The sequence below is a fragment of the Podarcis tiliguerta genome, assembly GCF_965153285.1.
Source record: "Podarcis tiliguerta genome assembly, chromosome: 12".
Taxonomy (NCBI): Eukaryota; Metazoa; Chordata; class Lepidosauria; order Squamata; family Lacertidae; genus Podarcis; species Podarcis tiliguerta.
Genome location: NC_139545.1, coordinates 58,860,901 through 58,880,737, shown reverse-complemented (window position 1 = coordinate 58,880,737; position 19,837 = coordinate 58,860,901). Strand labels below are relative to the sequence as shown.

The following is a 19,837-nucleotide window of genomic DNA, read 5'->3' as shown; positions in this document are numbered from 1 at the left end:
TAATGGAATGTTTCCTAACGTAAAGACTTTTGTGGCTACTGATTCATTGTTTAAGGAGAGGAGCAACATAATCCTGAGAAGTGTTCCCAGAATATGAAAACAAGCCATGTCAACAATATAATCTGGTTCACAGCACAAACCCTCTGAGAAGGTCATCCCACAACTTTAAACTTCGGGATGCAAAAACTGCTGCAATCGCCCTCGGCTCTGATGTGCATCTGCATCTCAGAAAGCTGCAATCTCAGACTTCCACTTTGCCATTTCCTTCTTTTATTCACAAATAAGGACTACCACCAAGACAAGCAGAAGTTGCTCAAAAAAGATGTGGGTGTTTTTTTGTATTCTTAAGTGCTGATAGGTTGTATTTAGTCACACTCAAAATATTTAAAATGCCAGCCTCTCGTACTTGCTGCTCGAAATTCACTCTCACCCTGAACACTTAAAACTGAACATGCACCCTTTTTGGGAAAGAATCATGGAATTTGTCGAGTTGGAAGAAACCTTGAAGATCATTTGGTCCAACCCCTGCAATGCAGGAATCTCAATCCAAGCATCTCTGACAGACAGCCACCCAACCTCCAAGGAAGGAAGGAATGTCCACCACTTTCCATCCCACGGCTGATCAGCTCTTACTGCTAGATATTTATTTCTACATTAGGTCCGCAACTGACACAGGGGGTTGTGTTTCAAAGATCACACCTAAAGCCAAAATCAGAGGAGGAGTCAGGAGACCCGTCCGCCCTCTTGCCATCTGCAACTACCCCTCCCTCCCGCTAGCTTTGCACCTGCTGAGCAGGGGGTTGGACTAGATGGTCCCTTTACAATTCTATGATCTTTGCACCTGCAGTCAATCTACACCTCCCGGCTGCAGCACCAGCTGCAAAGCAGAGTCAGGTATGCGTGCAGGAGCCAGGCCCTGTGACCAATAGGTCTTTGCAGGACTGGGGCCTTCCTATGTTTGTTCTGAAGGGGCAAGGCGTGACCTCACAGGTGAGGCCGATTGGTAACTCACAGCACCTGGTGGCAAGAGCTGGGAAGGGTTATAAGGTCAGCATTTCCCTCCAGCTCTTTGCCACAGCAACATGTTCCCTGCCTTGCTGTGTTTGGTTTCTTGCTTCCTGACCCTCGGACTCTTGGCTTCCTGACTCCTGGCTTCTGGACTCCCGTTCCTGCTCCCACCCCGCCATCTTGCCCCTGGTCCTGATGTCCCCTGCCGGGACTTCGATCGCTCATGAACCGGACTGTGACAGAGAGGGCCGATGCTTTCACATGTTGGAACTGCTTAAACTGTTCTTTTAAAAAACTGAATGGGGCTTTTGTTGTTGTTTGAGATTCTTCTTTCATATTTCATATACACCCCACATTCAATATTCTTCACAGAATTCCTGCATAGCAGGAGGCTGGACCAGCTGAGCCTTGGGCTTCCTTCCAACTCGACAATTCTGTGGTTCCAAGCAGGGCTTTTTCTCCAGCTGGAACTCACCGGAACAGAGTTCCAGCACCTCTTTGGTGCGTTCCACCAGCTCTTGGCGCCGTGTGCTGGGGGGGGGGGGCGTCACAGTGTCTGGAGCTGAATGTAAAATCCACCACCTCTTTCTCTAGAAAAAAACAAAACCTGGATCCAAGTATCCAGCAGGAACAGTCTCTGCCGTTACTTGTAATTATGCCAGTTTTCCAATTCTCTGATCCATGCAAATCTTTCGTGTGGGTTTTTCAAAGTGCACCCTCTAGCAACGTCACGGAAAATACTTTGCCACATCTTAGAAGGAGAGCCAGACTCTGCAATTAATACAGTATTGGACCAATATCTGCCAGTCTCTCTCCCACCCTGTTCTTCAGGAGGACTTACGAGAACCAACCAACCAGCCTTTATTTCTGTTCTTCCTTTATAGCTCCTTTCCCTGCCCTGACCCGCCATCCCCGCCCTCCGAGCTCCCAGGCTTCTGAAATCTATTTTTAAATGGCTCCACTGATTTCTGCTAATGGCTCAGCAGCCTTGTCTTGCTACAACTTTGGAAACAGAAGCCCCACGTTTCCACGGATGCCACAGGAAGCGGGGAAGTGCCCAAAAGGTACACCCAGGAGAGAGGTCTGTGGAGAGGCTGCTTTATTTCCACGCAAGCTTTCAAGTGGTGAAAGGAAGCCAGATGGGGCACCCAGAGATACATCCGAACTAGCAAGTAGGGACTTGGCAGCTAGGAAAAAGGAAAAGCTAATCCTCAAATTCCCTCCCCATTTGGCACTGTGCTTGCTCGCCCCCCTCCTCCCGCTCGGCAACTCTCTCTTTGCCTCCTGGCCTCCGTGTAAAGGCAAAGTGGGTGTTTGGGAGTGCTCTGGACAAAAGCAAAGAGCTTCTGCAACCAGGGTGCTCAAACCAGGGTGAGCGCCGCCCTGGCCGCAGAAGCTCTGCAACCAGGAGGGAACGAGGAGCAGGTGGCGGCTCAGCCCAGAAACAGCCAAAGGGATGTTTCCGATTGGTTTACTGGGCAGAGCCAGAGACCCTGGACTCTCTGGAGTGTGAGGCTTCCACACAGACTGATTCCTAGCTAAAACACAAACCTGCCAGATCGTAGGGTCCAGGTGCCCAGGGAAAATAATAAGTTAAATGTGTTTTTCAATCTACCTAGAGATGAGTGGGAGGGGCTCGTCCAGGGCACTATTTCATGATCGGCTGTAGAACAGGAGCACTGTGGAAACGTGTCTGTTTCTGCCCATGGAAACAGAAGGAGATCAGCGTTTGGGTGGCAGGAGAAAGGGGCTTGGAGGTTTCTGGTGTGACATGTTAATACTGTGCCCTCTTGCGATTTCCCCAGGGCTCTGCCATAGTTGCCTTAACTGAGAAGCAGTGCCATAGTGTGGGTTGCCAGTGCCCGGGCTGTGCAGAGGGTGGTGGTGGTGGGAGCGATGGAAACAAACGGAGTATACACATGTGCATTCAACTGCCTAATGGTGATTGCAGCCGCAGAGATAAGAAAAGAAGAGTCGTTCCGGTGTCTGGAGAGATCACTTCCTGGTTCTCATGAAGAAGCCATTTTGAAGGGACCCCAGTGGTGGAAGCACATAGCTGTGCTGAGGCAGCCCCGGGTGTCAAAATCTGCACCCCTAACCATTTTGAGCCCAGGGCAACTGCAGCCAAACGGGTTTCCCCTCTTAGCCAGCGAACCCCACCCGAAAACTCCAGAACCCCCTTCTGATCTCACCCTAGGCCACTGGGCCCGCTGTCTTTCTACGGCAGGGTTTTTCACGAGGCAGCCCGGCTGCAGCAAGCAGACACGGTGATCTTGCAGGTTGCAGGGCCACGATGGTTCAGTTCACCTCCTCCGGTTCGTGACCCAAGAGAAGGAGCGCTTCTGTGGCCGGGGCTTCTCAGCCTGAAGGAGCCTTACAGTGCGGGGGGAGCGCCACACTTTGATGGCCCCGTCATCGCTGGCCGTCAACAAGAGTTCCTGTTCCATGGGGCTGAAGGCCACCGAGTTGACCACGTCGCTGTGCTGCAGCTTGGCCAAGCAGATCCCGTAGTGCCGGTCCCAGACGTAGCCGTGGTGATCCTCCGCCCCACTGCAAGGGATATGAGAGAGAACGGTCGTGACAAAGCGGGGACTTGCCTTCTGCCGCAGAGGCTGTCCCCACTGAGCGGCTGCAGAAGACATCAAGATTCTAGTCCTCAGTATTATTACTGAGTGGCTGGTACCAGGTCTGGCAAATGGCCTTTTACTACAGGGGCAGGTAAATCTTGCTTGCAATGAGGATCCACCTTCTTTTTACGGTTGCAAGGTGTTTTTAAATTGTTTTTAATAGTGGGGTAGGAGAGCTGAAAATAATGCCCATATTTTTCACATCTGGTAACCAAAACACTCCTTGGGTTTCAGATAATACTTTTTTAGATGAGTCTAAAAAGCCTGGGACATAATATTTCACAGCCTTCTAGCAGCTGTGTAGGCTCACTGACCAGAAGTAAAGTATTTAGCATCAATTCTGCAATTATATACTTGAGTCTGACCAAACAAAGACTCCGAGAGCAAAATATAAATCAGGAAGCTTTGTTTGTTCAGAATGAAGTATACACTTCCATAGTTAATGCTAAATACATTCGTACCTTGGAAGTCGAACGGAATCTGTTCTGGAAGTCTGTTCGACTTCCAAAACGTTCGGAAACCAAAGCGCAGCTTCTGATTGGCTTCAGGAAGCTCCTGCAGCCAATCGGAAGCCATGGAAGCCCCATCAGATGTTCAACTTCCAAAAATAGTTCGCAAACCGAAACATTTGCGGCATTCAGGAGCCAAAACATTCAACTCGCAAGGTGTTCGTCAAGCAAGGTACGACTGTAAATGAGGCACCAGAGCTGCTAGAGGGCTGTGAAAATTTGTGTCCTGGGCTTTTTAGACTTGTCTACTCATAGACTGTACAATCTAAAACAAAAGTGGGGCATTGGTTGCCAGATGTGAAATATCTTGGCATTATTTTCCTACTCCAGTATAATGCCGTATCCTGCTCTGGGATCTTGCGGTGAAGGGAAGGCAACCAATCATCCAATCAATCAATCAATCAATCAATCAATCAATATACTGATTTAATTTATACAAGTATCTGTCCCAGATTGCAGGAAGCTCCTCCCCTCCTTTCAGTTACTGATGTTCTCAGCCTCAAAATCTTGTGATTATGAGGACTAAATCCAACAATTCATTCTTTCTTTAAGGCATCCACACAAGCTGTTGCAACGAGCTCTGTAGCTGCAGCCTGCATTGAGAGAGATGTATTGAGGGTCAGCCAAAAGGCCAGTCACCTTCAGCAAAGCGGGTCCACCAGGCCAGGGGCTCAGATGCCAGACTGGACTTCCCCACTGCTGGTTCTCGCAACGGCCTGCAGGCCACTGCGGTGAGGAAGGGCATTCAGGCGGAGGGGAGGGTGGCAGAGGGAAAGGCTGAAAGAGCAGGGAAGTGCTGTTCGGACCCCCACTCCACCCCACAGACCAAAGGACTCTGACCAGCTCCTGCAGCTCACCTGGCCACGAAGTCTCTGCTGACATCCAAGAATATGAAGAAGAAGTCGTTGCTGGGAGTGTGCGCCCGGTGGCCTCGCAAGGGTCCCTGGGCCTCCGTCATGGTCTTGAGGTCCACCACGTGGAGGTCGATCTCCTCAGAGATGGGGGGCGGGTGCAAAGGGTCGGAAATGACAGAGTCCTGGGGCCAGGCCCGGCTGTTCACATACAAGTACCTGCAGGCGAGGCGGGGAGGAAGAAGAGGAGGAGTTTGGATTTGATATCCCGCTTTATCACTACCCTCAGGAGTCTCAAAGCAGCTAGCATTCTCCTTTCCCTTCCTCCACCACAACAAACACTCTGTGAGGTGAGTGGGGCTGAGAGACTTCAGAGAAGTGTGACTGGCCCAAGGTCACCCAGCAGCTGCAGGTGGAGGAGCGGAGACGCGAACCCGGTTCACCAGATTACGAGTCCACCGCTCTTAATCACTACACCACACTGGAAGAGGGAGTTCACTGGGGCTCTCCGCCCCCCCCGCTTGCCTCCGCATGACCCAGGAAAGGGAGCAGTTAAGGGGGGAAGAAGACCTTTCTCTGCCCCCAATCCTGAAGAGGTGCTGCTGCCAATTGGGGCAGGCGATACTAGGCTAGATGGACCCCTGAGATAAGGCAGCTTCATCCATTTAGCCATGAATAGCTAAAGCTCAGGACTGTGACCAGCACAGGCAGTGGCGAGGGGGGCTCCTTAAAGTTCTTGTCACTCTGAAGAGGCTTCTGCACCTGACACATGGAGGCTGCCTCCCCTTGGAGACTGGGCTGTCTTTTCTGGCAAGCTGCTCTCATGACTAAGAATGTAGGGAGAGCCTGCAGGATCAGGCCAAAGGGCGCCCAATCTTGTGCAGCATCCTGTTCTCACAGTGGCCAACCAGATGCCCCAGAGGGAAACCCGCGAGCAGGATCCGAGCGCAAGAGCAGCCCTCTCCCCTCCTGGGGTTTCCAGGAACTGGTCTTCAGAAGCACGGCTGCCTCCATGGAGGCAGAGCAGAGCCACTGACAGCCCTCTCCTCTTCCACGAATTTGCCTAATCCTCTCTTGAAGCCAACCAGGCCAGTGGGCAACCCTGCTTCCAGTGGGAGGGAGTTCCACAGGTTCACTAGGCGCTGTGCGAAGCAGGACTTCCTTTGATCTGTCCCAAATCTCCCAACCGTTTGAAGGATGAGTGGATCTTCCCTTTTAAACTTCCAAGACCACATTCTCCAGGGTGTCTGTCTAAAACTCCTGGTGGAGGACAAAGATCTGGAGATCACGCTAAGGGTGGCCAAATTCTGTGCGTCTGCCATAAAACTTAGGGAACAAGCTGTACTACCAAAATGATTAATGTTTTAAACGACAAGTTTAGGTTATATTTTAGTGATCAAGATTTAATATATATTTTTAATTGCCGCTATATCTGAATTGTCTCCGTTATACCCAATTGCAATTCAACGTATTCCTGTTGTGTTTTATGATTTTCCTGATATTGTAAGTGAGCCGGAACTGGTCTGTGACTGTAATAATAAAATTCAATTCAATTTCCAGGATGTCAAACAAGGCAGGGTCTTTCCCAGATACCACTGGGGACCAAACTTGCCTGGGCCTTCTGGAGCTTTCGGGGAAGACACCTGGGGAATTCCTGCCTGCAAAAGAACCCTGTTGTCTCCCACCCTTCGGAGGAGATTTCCCCCTTCCTCCTCCTCCTCCTTCCATATGGTTGGCAGCCCCCCCGCCTGCCCCCCGTTACCTGTGGTCAGGGGAGAGGCCCATGCCGATAATATGCCCGTGGAAATCAATGACGTGGTCGAGTGAATCAAAGAACTTGTCTGAGTTTCTCTCCTCTCCAAGGACGGGGCCTGCGGTCGTCATCTGGTGAGGCGAGATCTGCTTAATTCCTGGGGGAGCACAGAGGGTGGGGGAAGAGGCAAGAAGATCAGGAACAACTTTCTGAGGCCAAGAGATGCTCAACAGTGAAACGGTCTCCCTCAGAAGGTTGTGGATTCTCCATCCTTGGAGGCTTTTAAGCAGAGGTTGGGTGGTCATCTGCCATGGATGCTTGAGTTGAGATTCCTGCATTGCAGGGGGTTGGGCTGGATGACCCTCAGGGTCCCGTCCAACTCTATGATTCCATGGAAATGTTATCAAAATAAAAAACCAACACCTGGGTCTCCATTTTTTACATCAGTGTATCTCTGGCAGTCTTCAGTGCCTGGGGTCAGAACAGGAGGTCCTTTCAGAATGTGGGGGCGGGGGGGTATGAAAATGACGACCGCTTCCCTCTTTCTCCCCAGAAACTAATAATAATTTAATAATAATAATTTATTATTTATATTCTGCCGATCTGGCTGGGTTTCCCCAGCCATCCTCGATGGCTCCCAACAGAATATTAAAAACACGACTAAGCATCAAACATTAAAACCTTCCCTAAACAGGGCTGCCTTCAGATGTCTTCTAAATGTCATATAGTTGTTTATTTCCTTGGCATCTGCCAGGAGGGCGTTCCACAGGGCGGGCGCCACCACCGAGAAGGCCCTTTGCCTGGGTCCCTGTAACCTCACTTCTCGCAGGGAGGGAACCGCCAGAAGGCCCTCGGAGCTGGACCTCAGTGTCCGGGCCTAATGATGGGGGTGGAGACACTCCTTCAGGTATCCTGGGCCGAGGCCATTTAGGGTTTTCAAGGTCAGCACCAACACTTTGAATTGTGCTCAGAAACATGCTGGGAGCCAATGTAGTGGAGAGGCTGTTTTTCACACTGCCCAATAATAATATAATAATACTATAATAATAATTTATTATTTATACCCCGCCCATCTGGCTGGGTTTCCCCAGCCACTCTGGGCTGCTTCCAACAGAATATTAAAATACAGTAATGCATCAAACATTAAAAGCTTCCCTAAACAGGGCTGCCAGAGCCCCACACAAATACCCCCCCTTACCAATCTGGTGTGGGGAGAAGGCGAGGCAGCCGGTGGTGAAGATCAAGTATTTCTTAGTGCTCCCCTCCGTGGACAGCAAGTTGGGCTCGGGGGGCTTTGTCCTGTTCTGCGCCAGGAGCTGGGCGACTTTGGCTTCCATCTGTAGCTCCGTCATGACCGGCCGGACTCGCCCCTCGATGATGTCCGTCAGGAAGCGGCCCAGCCCACTGCCAGCGCCCGCCTGGTTCTCTGCCCCCGAGGAGCCCGGTTCTGGCGCTGCCTTCTGCTTGGCCTGCTGCTGCTCCTCCGCCTGCTCTTCCTCCTCCTCGCTGTCGCTGCAGAGGTTGGGGGCCTGGCAGGGGCTCCTGGTCCCGCCCTCCAAGTGCTCCCCATGGTTCAGGAGGAGGTCAGAGGGGTCGTAGCGGCTGCAGTCTGCCACGGTCACCATCCGGATCTTGCTGGCGTTCAGGTTCTGGATCTTGAACAGCCTCTTTACCACGTTCATGTTCTCGGACTCGACGCCCTGCAAGCCCAAGAGGAGGGAGGTGCTGTGGGTCTCCTTCTGCTGTGACATTTAAGGCAGCTTTACTTGGTCACGGGGGAAACCATGAAAGGGGAGCCCAACACACCTGTAAACCACACAGGCTTCTATGCAGGCAGCCCCTCGCTTTAGCTTTACACACACACATAAATTAAGTTGTGCTCTCAGAGCTGGGTTCCTCCTCTCCACCAGGCCTGCTCAAGGCTGAGTTTTCCCTGCCCAAACACACTTCATATTGCCAGAGCAAGCAGATTCCCTCAACGATGTCCTTTCCCGCACTCGTTTTGTGCATTTCTCTGCTGCCTATCAAAGCATGCACTCGGATTCCGAATACAGAGGGAGGGTGAGGTAGCTGGTTCCCTTTCCCTGCAAAAGCCAACAGCCCCCGGCACCTGGGCAGTACAGCAGGGCAATATTTGGTTTTCTACATCGTGATGCATCACCAGCTAAACATTTCAATATACTGTTATATCACAATGCCTGAAATAAGGATGGAGCTGCGGAGAGGCACTGGATGGCTTCAGTTTTCCCCACATTGTGATTTTTGCATAGGACACACACACACACACACACACACCAGGTCATAAATTATGAAACTGGTATCATGATATGGACTTCGAAACTGTTTTCAAATATCTCGCCCAGCCCTAGCGGGCAGCCCCCCCCCTTGCCCACCTGGAAGGCGTTGTTCAGCCACAGCACAGAGCAGGAGGTGTAGTTCCCCATACGGTGCAGGTTCCCAGAGATCAGGTGGGTCTCGTTCAGCCAGCAGCCAAACACGTCGTAGGGCTTGTTGCGAACCCGGGACAGGAGGGCAAAGTTTTCTGGAAGGAGAAAACGCCGAGAACCTAATATGGCTTTCGTTGTTTTTTTATTATTTAAGACATTTAAAAACTGCCTTTTATCTTCCAAGGATCTCAGTGTGGCCACGTGGTTCTCCCACTCCCCATTTCATCCTCACAACAACCCTGTGAAGTAGGACTGACCCCCTATCAAACTGTTGCCGGTTGCTTTCTACTTCGCTCTAAGTCTCTTCCTCCACAGATAGATGTTTTGCAAACAGCCTTAAAACTATGCTAGGGGGTGGGGGGAATCTGTGCTACAGGGAACCAGGTGGAGGGCCTTCTTGGTGGTGGCGCCTGCTCTGTGGAATGCCCTCCCATGAGATGTAAAAGAGATAAACAACTACTTGACATTCAGAAGACATCTGAAGGAAGTTTTTAATGTGTAACATTTTAGTGTATTTTTGGTCTTTGTTGGAAGCCGCCCAGAGTGGCTGGGGAAACCCAGCCAGATGGTCGGGGTACAAATAAAAAATTATTATTATTATTATTATTATTTGTTCTGCTACTTGCAATGCCCTCCATGTCCCTGTAGTCAAGTGGGGAGGGGACCTTAGCACAGGAAGAGCAGCCAGTTCCCGTGCAGCTTCTGCGGCCTCTCCCCTCTGCCTTTGCTTCCTCTGCAGAGACTGAACTGCTTTCTGCACCTGGCTCCTCTTGCTTGCAAAAGCCTGTTGCCTCTTCAGCACCCAACCATTCCTTCCCCCTCTGACCAGTCCACCACCCCACTCCCCGAGCTCTGAGCCTCCCCCTTCTGTGGCTTCCCTAGGGGGTTCTCTGGCAGGTGCTTCCCTCTGTTCCTCCTCATCCAGCCAGTCCTTGACACCAGCAGACTTTGCTAAAGGAAGGCAGCTTCCAGGAAGCTCATTCTTAAGCTTTGTGGGGTGACAAGGGAGGAACAGCAAAGCCCGTTGCTTTTTACCCAGATCGATGACAGCGATCTCGCCTGAGGAAGTAGTCCGGGGCCCCACGAAGACCCCAGAGACAAGGAGGAGGGAGTCGTCTGCGTTGAACTGGGAGAACTGGGTGTACTTCCAGTTGTACTTCTTCATGCTGGTGCTGTGGAGCAGGGAGAGAGGCAGGCCATTGTTCCAGATCTGCCAAGAGAAAGTAGGAAAGGGAGGCCCATCAAGACGGCTGGGCAGCAAAAGGGCAGCTCTAAGTTACTAGTCCTTATCGCTGGGGAGACACACTTGGAAGAGGGCGGGCGATGTCCTCTGAGGAGCTGAGGGCCCAATCTTCTGCTTGTCTCCCCTCTGAAATGTTCCACTGTGTCCCAGCGCAGCTTACTCCTGATATAGAATTTCACTTGGGTCTCTAGCTGCTGTTGGACTACAACTCCTATCATCCCAAAGAGCAGGGCCAGTTGTCAGGGATGACGACAACAGCTGGAGACCCAAGTTTGGGAAACCCTGGTTTAGATTTTTGTCCCTCTCATGATCAGCAAAACCCACTCCAGAAATAATGCAATACAGTCAAACCTCAGTTCTTGAACGGCTCAGTTTTTGAACGCTTTGGCTCCCGAATGCCGAAAACCCAAAAGTAAACGCTCTGGTTTTCAAACATTTTTCGGAACTTGAATGTCCAACGCGGCTTCTGTTTGAGTGCAAGAAGCTCTTGCAACCAAAGGGTAGCAACGCCTTGGTTGTCAGACGTTTTGGAAGTCGAACGGTCTTCCGGAATGGATTATGTCCGGTGACTAAGGTTTGACTGTATAAAAGAGACCATGAATGTTCGTCTTGAGTTGGAGAATTTAGTGTTTCTATGGGAAATCATTGGAAGAGCTGCAGGAATGCAGAAATCTTCTGCCCAACATGGGACTCAAATTCATGACCCTGAGAGGTTACGTGTGTATTTAAAGTACAGGACACACAGTCCTGCCTTAGAATGCCCCCCCCCGCCCTTTCACAGAACCCTAGTGCTGGAAGGGACCCTGAGGGTCATCCAGCCCAACCCCCGGCAATACCCGCCTTTCCTCCAGGAAGGTTTCGGCAGCGCACATGAGACTCCCTCGCCTGCTTATGCCATCCTCACAACAACCCTGCAAGGTAGGTGAAGCAGAAAAGATGACTGGGCCCAAATCACCCTGTTCTCTTCAAGGCTGAGACGGGGCTCTCAAGCTGGGTCTCTCTGCTCTCAATTCCCGTCACCGACGCAGGGATCAAAACAAGCAACCTACCTTCCAGGGTTGCTGTGAGGATTACGGAGCAAAGCTTCAACTGCTTGAAACACAGTGTGTTATAGTTAGGATTCGTTCCCCCTCTGCCCTGCGTCACCTTAACGGTACAGTCCTTGGAGCAGGAGGCCAGCAGGTAGCCATTGTGGGAGAAGCTGAGGTGGAGGACTTGGTCGCTGTGCTCTGCCAACGTCTGAACTTCCACGCAGGGGATGGTGTCAGACAGCCGCTGGAACTCGCCATACCAGGAAGTGGCAGCTGCAGAGGAAAGAGGAAGAGGAGGAGGAGGGCAGCAGGACCCACCACCCCTTGCTGAAAATCTGAAGGGATTACCAGACCACCTCCATCAAGCCTCCTTTCCCTCAAGGGGCAGCCATTGCATCAGGCTGCCTCTCCCTCAGGCACCTCCAGCCCCGGAAATGGGCCAGCATTTGGCCATCATAGGAGCAACTGTTCAGAAACTGGTGTCCAGGTTTTGATTTTCCTTCTCCCTCTCCTCCCTCTTTCCTTGTGTGCCATGGGTTGTAGACTGTAAGCCTGCAGGGGCAGAGACTGTCTTGTTTTGTTTGTATATATGCTGCTCTAGGAGCCTTTTCACTAGGAGTGCCCAGCATACATGCTCTAAACCAGGGGTAGGCAACCTAAGGCCTGTGGGCCAGATGCGGCCCGATCGCCTTCTCAATCGGGACTGCGGACGGTCCAGGAATCAGCGTGTTTTTATAAGAGTAGAATGTGTCCTTTTATTTAAAATGCATCTCTGGGTTATTTGTGGGGCCTGCCTAGTGTTTTTACATGAGTAGAATGTGTGCTTTTATTTAAAATACATCTCTGGGTTATTTGTGGAGCATAGGAATTTGTTCATTTCCCCCCTTCAAAATAACAGTCTGGCCCACCACATGGTCTGCGGGACGATGGACCGGCCCACGGCTGAAAAAGGTTGCTGACCCCTGCTCCAAACAAATAAATGAAATCAATAAATACCCAGAGACCAAGACTCAGGCAGCATTTCTATTATCCTGCATTATTCCAGCTGGCCTCTCTTTCTGCTGCGATTATCACAGAATGGTAGAGTTGGAAGGGAACCCGAGGGTCATCTAGTCCAACCCCCTGCAATGCAGGAATATTTTGCCCAACGTGGGGCTCAAACCCACAACCCTGAGATTAAGAGTCGTCTGCTCTACAGGCTGAGCTATCTCAGCTGAAGATCTACAAGTCTTATTCCTTGCTTCCTCTCTCTGCCTTGAGTGCGAGAGTCACTCTCCAGTCTGTTTCCAATTTTCCTCATTCCTCAGCTATAAGCCTCACCTCCAAATCGAGCTGACACCAGTACGGGGCAACAGATTAGGGGCACAGCAATTACTCTTTCCCAGTTTTGAGGCTGCCTGCTCTGCAAGGGAGGACATACCTGGGTGTCGTGGGACGTCCCGGGCTACTGGATAGTATCTGTAGAAAAGGTCCTTCCAGAGCACTTCGTCCTGCGCCACGGCATGCCACTGCCGGCACACGAGCCCCGCTGAGAGGACGTCCGAGTAGTCCAAGTACAGGAATATCTCAAAAAGGATGCTGTCAGGGAGAACCCCACCGTCCATCGTGGCATCCTGTCACTGCCAAGCGCCCTGCAAGACCAAGGGAAAGGGGGACAGGTTTGGGCAAAGGATGCTCTAGAACGGTAGGCGAAGAAGCGGCTATGACAAAAAAGAGAGACAGCGTGGTGTGGTGTTTGGACTAGGAACTTGGAAACCAGGGTTCAAATCCCTGGTCACAGTCGGTGAAAACAAAACAGTGCCTGCTCCTGCAAGCTTGCGTTCTTCAAGAAAGAGAGACACATGAGAGGAGAAATGGATGAGGATGGAAGGGGGGGGGAAAGCAAACTCAAGCAGCAATCTGTACAATTTCTTGTTGTCAGTGTTAGAAACTGAGATATGGAAGCCAGGAGCTAAATGGCACCTTAAACCATGGTTATGGGAGCAACAATGGAATGACCCACTTTTTTATGGCAAGAATACAAAGCTGAAAATGAATGAACTGCAGCTAAAATCTTATGCTCATTTTTCACATGGACTAGTCCTTCCCCTGCCCACCCCCTAATATTCTTAAGAGGGTCTCTTCTCCAGCCTTCAGAGTAGCTGGGGTTCTCCTTTCCTCCCACTCTGCAGTCTTAATCTCATATCTTAGGCGCCCTACTGCGCCCAGAGCTCAAAAACTGCTTGCGCTAATGAAATTCATTGTCACAAATGAACCTAGAACAATAGGAGTTTCAGACGCTGCTTGTTGCCAAATAACTTGATTTGTAGGGGGTAACCCCCTCTCCCTTCTGCTTCAAACCTTGTGAGGCCATGTCAGCATGTAACACCTCTGCTCAGAGATGTGCACCGGCTGATAATTTGCTGCTGGGCCTAGTTCAAGGTGCTACTATGAGCATATAAAGCCCTCAACAACTCAGGACCAATTTACCTAGCAGATTGTGTGCCTCCTGGTGCCCACTGGCACTCTTCAAGTGGCAGAATTGGCCCTGCAGAACAGGTCTTATGTGGCAAGAACATGGTCGCTTAATGTGGCAGCACCGGCACTTTGGAGCTCCCTGCCCCTTGGGCCCAGGCAGGTGCCATCTGCTAAAAAAATTCCCTGCTTAGATAAGCTTCACCCAGATGCTGAGGAAATCAAGGCCGTTGCCATCTGCTTCAGTATTTTCACAATGGTGTGTTTTTAAAAGTAGGGTTGTGGGTTCCCCCTCTATTTTGCAGTTTTATCTTTTTTAAAAAAAATAATTTTAATTTGATTTTACAAGTGTAAAATTAGAAAAATAAAAAATACATATCCACATTTAGAGATTTCTCTGAATCTCCAGACCTCCCACCCTCCCCTCCGTGGGTCCCTTTGTCAGTTTTATCTTATTTTTGCTGCATTGTGGTTTTCTGCAACGGGGTGGTGCATAAATGTTAGGAAATAAATAATAATAAATAACAAACCAGCCAAAACTGCCTCCTGCCCCCCCATAGAGATACTCTCCCCATTTCTTCCCCCCCCTTCCCAGCTCCCCTCTTGGGCTTTTTGACTGGTTTCTTCTGGTTCTCAGCCCCCCTCCTCCTTATTCCCCAAACTGGCCCCCCTCCCCCCTCCATACAGACTCCCCTCCCCCTCGCATCTCTTTGGGGACCCCTCCCCCCCAGGCCTCCCCTCCCCCCGCATCCCAGGCGACTCCCCCCACCCTTCCCCCCCACAACAACAGACCTCCTACCAGCTGCTTCCTACATCATTTCCGGAAGGGCCCTTCCGCTTCCGGCCGCCACCGTCAGAAGCCGCCTTCCGTTCCCTGCTCTATGCTTAACCACTCTAGGCCTCCTGTCTCCGTGGTTCCCCTCCCTCGTCCGCCGCTCTCCCTGCGCAGGCGCGGCGAGCCCGGAGACGGCGAAGGGGGAGCAATTGGCTGTTTGGCCACAAGAGGGAGCTCGGCCGCGGCGCCTCCTGGCGGAATATTGTGCATTGCAGAATCAAAATGGGGGGTTTTGGTTTAATTGAGAGAGAGGGAAGGAGAATTCGTGAAGATGGGTCCCCATTAAAACATATTGGTCATTATGTTACCGTTATAATAATTTTAAGGTCATATATATATACGGTCATATATATATATATATATATGGTTGCAGGTTTTGGTGTCCTCGGGTGTCTTCCCGTGTAAAAGTTGGGGTGTCTAGGCGACGTTTCGACGAGGTCTCACTCGTCATCTTCAGGCTGGTGCTTTCGGCTTCTTGTTACTGGAACAGAGCAGGATCTTAGTGTTTGAGTTCCTATAAATACTGTTGAGGAGGTGTGGTGTATAGCCTCCAATGTTCTGGGCAGAGAGGAGGTTCCCAGGCTAGTGTGCCTTTTCTTCTTTTGTTCCTTAATTACTTGAGGGATATCTTGAGTGATTTCTTGAGTGATTTCCTGAATCCCACTTAGGTGGGTCATTAGGTGTGGATTAGTTGCTAAAGCCTTCGTGTCTTGAACTCTTGAACTTTGTGAAGAGTTTTTCTGAGAAGATGGCTGTACTGCACTTGGTTGTGCTCTGGCTTGGCTTCGTGTATAGGGGCGAGCTGTGGTTTTGTGGCCTGTGCCAGCCACCAAACGTCGCCAGACACCCCAACTTTTACACGGGAAGACACCCGAGGACACCAAAACCTGCATTCCTGTACCCGTGAAAATCTACGAAAGCAAATATCTCACCTCTACGGGGAGGAAACCTTCCAGCTGACAAGAACCTACGAGAAACTAGAAATCCGAAGAGCCACCATCTTATGTGATCTCTTGTTCCTACGCAACTGCCGAGACAACAACTTAATTCCCACATGCTTCCAACTTAAATTCCACTCTAAAACCCCAGCTACCGAAAGGATCCTGAAACGAACTGAACTATCTCTAATCAGAAACGAACTACACAAGAAAAGATACCTACTAAACCAAACCAACAAAGATCTACTCACTCTTCACCTCAAACTCTGTAACAAAATCCACCCTGCACTCTGGGACAAATGCAAACAACTAGCCGTCTGGAGAGCTGAAACGGAGACCTCACACAAGACAGACACACACACCAACAAACTCCACAAACTAGAGAAACGCCAGAAGCCCAGCCACCCTCCACAACAACCCATGAAACAAACAGTACATAACATATCAGACAGGATCCTCACCTCAACTGAAACCAAAGTACTCTCCAAAGGCTTCAACTTTGCAGTCGCCCCGAGACGCATCCCCACGGAAAACATCATATGCGGAGTCGAAGCTAGCCTAACCAAAATCAATCCAGATGAAGCCAATAAAATCAGACTTGAAGTCACCAACATCCTCTGCTCCAGCAAACCACCCAGAAGCAATTTACACAAAGAAGAACAGAAAGCACTCACCAACCTGAGGAAAGACAACAACATAATCATTCTCCCAGCAGACAAAGGTAATGCCACTGTTGTGATGAACACATCGGACTACCAAGCAAAACTATCAAATCTACTCCAAGACCCTACCTACCAACCTATAAAAACAGATCCCACCACCTATCTGGAAAAAACCACCAAATCCAAAATAAAAGCCTCTCCTATCAGTGAAGAAATCCAGCTAAGAATCATCCCCAGAGAAAAATCATCCAGATGCCCCAAACTCTACGGCCTCCCCAAGATACACAAAGAAGGAACACCACTCAGACCAATAGTCAGCTCCATAGGCTCACCTCTACAAAATCTCGCTAAATTTCTCGCCAAGCAACTTCAGCCCTATGCAGAATCCATCTCTTCACACGTTCCAAACTCCTTCCAGTTCATAGAAACAATAAAGAAGCAAAACCTACAACCCAATGACCTACTTGTGAGCTTCGATGTTGTATCTCTCTTCACACAAGTGCCCATTAATGAAGCCTTGACAGCCATTCAAAACAAATACAATCCCCCCGAATACATCTTGGACCTGACCAACCACTGCCTAACCAACACGTACTTCATCCACAATGGACAAAGATACAAACAGATAGAAGGAGCACCTATGGGATCACCCCTCTCACCGGTCATCGCTAACCTGTACATGGAACACTTTGAAACCAATGCTTTAGACAAGTCAGAACACAAACCCAAACTTTGGCTCAGATATGTTGACGACACCTTTGTAATTTGGCCACACGGGAAGGAAAAACTGGATAGCTTCCTCACACATCTCAACAGCCTACACCCCAAAATACAATTCACTATGGAAATAGAAGCCAACAACCAACTTCCCTTCCTTGACGTCCTAATCTACAAAAAACCTGATGGCTCCCTAGGACACACTATCTACCGGAAAAAAACACACACCAACCGCTACTTACATGCACAATCACACCACCACCCTGCACAAATAAACTCCGTAGCCAAGACTCTCATCTCCAGAACCAAACGCCTGGCTGACGAAGACCACTTGACAACTGAGTTACAGAATCTCTCAAATGTGTTAATTGCCAATGGATACCAGCAAAACAGGGTTACGAAGCTAATCCAAAAAGAAACACCCCCCAAAAACCAAGACACAGAAGAAAACAATGGCATAGCCCTCCTTCCTTATATCAAGGGCACTACAGATAAAATTAGCAAAATCCTCCATAAACACAATATCAAAACAGCCTTTTGCACCAACCAAAAAATAGCCAATATCCTCAGAAACCCCAAGGATAAAATTCAGTTGGAAAACCAAGGGGTCTATGAAATACCCTGCAAAGTCTGCCCAGCCACGTACATTGGACAAACAAACAGACGAATAAATGCACGGATCGCAGAACACAAGAATGCCGTCAAAAAAGAAGAAAAAACTTCCTCTCTTTTCCAACACATGAAAGAAACAGGACACGAAATTAATTTTGCAGATTCCAAATTGCTCTTTAACATGGAACATCACCACAAGAGAATAATCATGGAAGCCATCGAGATAGAGAAACACCCTCACAACATGAACAAGCGTGACGACACATCCCGCTTGCCAGACATCTGGAAATTAGCCCTCCCCACAAAATCTGACACCAGATCCAGAGGCACACAGAACGCCATCACCAATCAACCACACCAGACCCAAACCCAGACCCTCTCCACAGATAAATTACAGACACCATCCAGTAGCCAAACCAGGGTGGCACCTCCGGATGCTGCACCCCCCTGCAATCCCTACACAGATCTGGCTGGCACAGGCCACAAAACCACAGCTCGCCCCTATACACGAAGCCAAGCCAGAGCACAGCCAAGTGCAGTACAGCCATCTTCTCAGAAAAACTCTTCACAAAGTTCAAGAGTTCAAGACACGAAGGCTTTAGCAACTAATCCACACCTAATGACCCACCTAAGTGGGATTCAGGAAATCACTCAAGAAATCACTCAAGATATCCCTCAAGTAATTAAGGAACAAAAGAAGAAAAGGCACACTAGCCTGGGAACCTCCTCTCTGCCCAGAACATTGGAGGCTATACACCACACCTCCTCAACAGTATTTATAGGAACTCAAACACTGAGATCCTGCTCTGTTCCAGTAACAAGAAGCCGAAAGCACCAGCCTGAAGATGACGAGTGAGACCTCGTCGAAACGTCGCCTAGACACCCCAACTTTTACACGGGAAGACACCCGAGGACACCAAAACCTGCATTCCTGTACCCGTGAAAATCTACGAAAGCAAATATCTCACCTCTACGGGGAGGAAACCTTCCAGCTGACAAGAACCTACGAGAAACTAGAAATCCGAAGAGCCACCATCTTATGTGATCTCTTGTTCCTACGCAACTGCCGAGACAACAACTTAATTCCCACATGCTTCCAACTTAAATTCCACTCTAAAACCCCAGCTACCGAAAGGATCCTGAAACGAACTGAACTATCTCTAATCAGAAACGAACTACACAAGAAAAGATACCTACTAAACCAAACCAACAAAGATCTACTCACTCTTCACCTCAAACTCTGTAACAAAATCCACCCTGCACTCTGGGACAAATGCAAACAACTAGCCGTCTGGAGAGCTGAAACGGAGACCTCACACAAGACAGACACACACACCAACAAACTCCACAAACTAGAGAAACGCCAGAAGCCCAGCCACCCTCCACAACAACCCATGAAACAAACAGTACATAACATATCAGACAGGATCCTCACCTCAACTGAAACCAAAGTACTCTCCAAAGGCTTCAAATTTGCAGTCGCCCCGAGACGCATCCCCACGGAAAACATCATATGCGGAGTCGAAGCTAGCCTAACCAAAATCAATCCAGATGAAGCCAATAAAATCAGACTTGAAGTCACCAACATCCTCTGCTCCAGCAAACCACCCAGAAGCAATTTACACAAAGAAGAACAGAAAGCACTCACCAACCTGAGGAAAGACAACAACATAATCATTCTCCCAGCAGACAAAGGTAATGCCACTGTTGTGATGAACACATCGGACTACCAAGCAAAACTATCAAATCTACTCCAAGACCCTACCTACCAACCTATAAAAACAGATCCCACCACCTATCTGGAAAAAACCACCAAATCCAAAATAAAAGCCTCTCCTATCAGTGAAGAAATCCAGCTAAGAATCATCCCCAGAGAAAAATCATCCAGATGCCCCAAACTCTACGGCCTCCCCAAGATACACAAAGAAGGAACACCACTCAGACCAATAGTCAGCTCCATAGGCTCACCTCTACAAAATCTCGCTAAATTTCTCGCCAAGCAACTTCAGCCCTATGCAGAATCCATCTCTTCACACGTTCCAAACTCCTTCCAGTTCATAGAAACAATAAAGAAGCAAAACCTACAACCCAATGACCTACTTGTGAGCTTCGATGTTGTATCTCTCTTCACACAAGTGCCCATTAATGAA

At 49.6% G+C, this 19,837-nt stretch overlaps 1 protein-coding gene across 5 annotated transcripts; it reads right to left on the bottom strand.

Moving 5' to 3' along the window:
• Window positions 1-253: 253 nt before the first annotated feature.
• FBXW5 (F-box and WD repeat domain containing 5) lies at window positions 254-14,823 on the bottom strand. 5 transcript variants are annotated; one of them, XM_083406462.1, is made up of 9 exons: window positions 14,716-14,823; window positions 12,890-13,100; window positions 11,585-11,742; window positions 10,231-10,405; window positions 9,142-9,290; window positions 7,947-8,448; window positions 6,758-6,905; window positions 5,002-5,214; window positions 254-3,558 (listed from the first exon to the last, which is right to left on the bottom strand). In XM_083406462.1, exons 2-9 carry the CDS (start codon window positions 13,071-13,073, stop codon window positions 3,312-3,314), a joined length of 1,776 nt encoding a protein of 591 aa, XP_083262588.1. In that variant the 5' UTR covers window positions 13,074-13,100; window positions 14,716-14,823; the 3' UTR covers window positions 254-3,311. The 5 variants fall into 5 exon arrangements, with proteins under 5 accessions (XP_083262588.1, XP_083262590.1, XP_083262589.1 ...); XM_083406464.1 differs by having other exon boundaries at window positions 14,737-14,780; XM_083406463.1 differs by having other exon boundaries at window positions 14,723-14,767.
• Between the last annotated feature and the right edge of the window lie 5,014 nt (window positions 14,824-19,837).

Coding starts and splice junctions, on each gene's coding strand:
- FBXW5 (XM_083406462.1), bottom strand. CDS start 13,073: ATGGACGGTGGGGTTCTCCCTGACAGCATCCTTTTTGAGATATTCCTG. Junction 10,406..11,584: donor CCAAGGACTGTACCGTTAAG/GTGACGCAGGGC, acceptor TTCTCTTGGCAG/ATCTGGAACAATGGCCTGCC. Junction 9,291..10,230: donor GATCGCTGTCATCGATCTGG/GTAAAAAGCAAC, acceptor TTCTCCTTCCAG/AAAACTTTGCCCTCCTGTCC.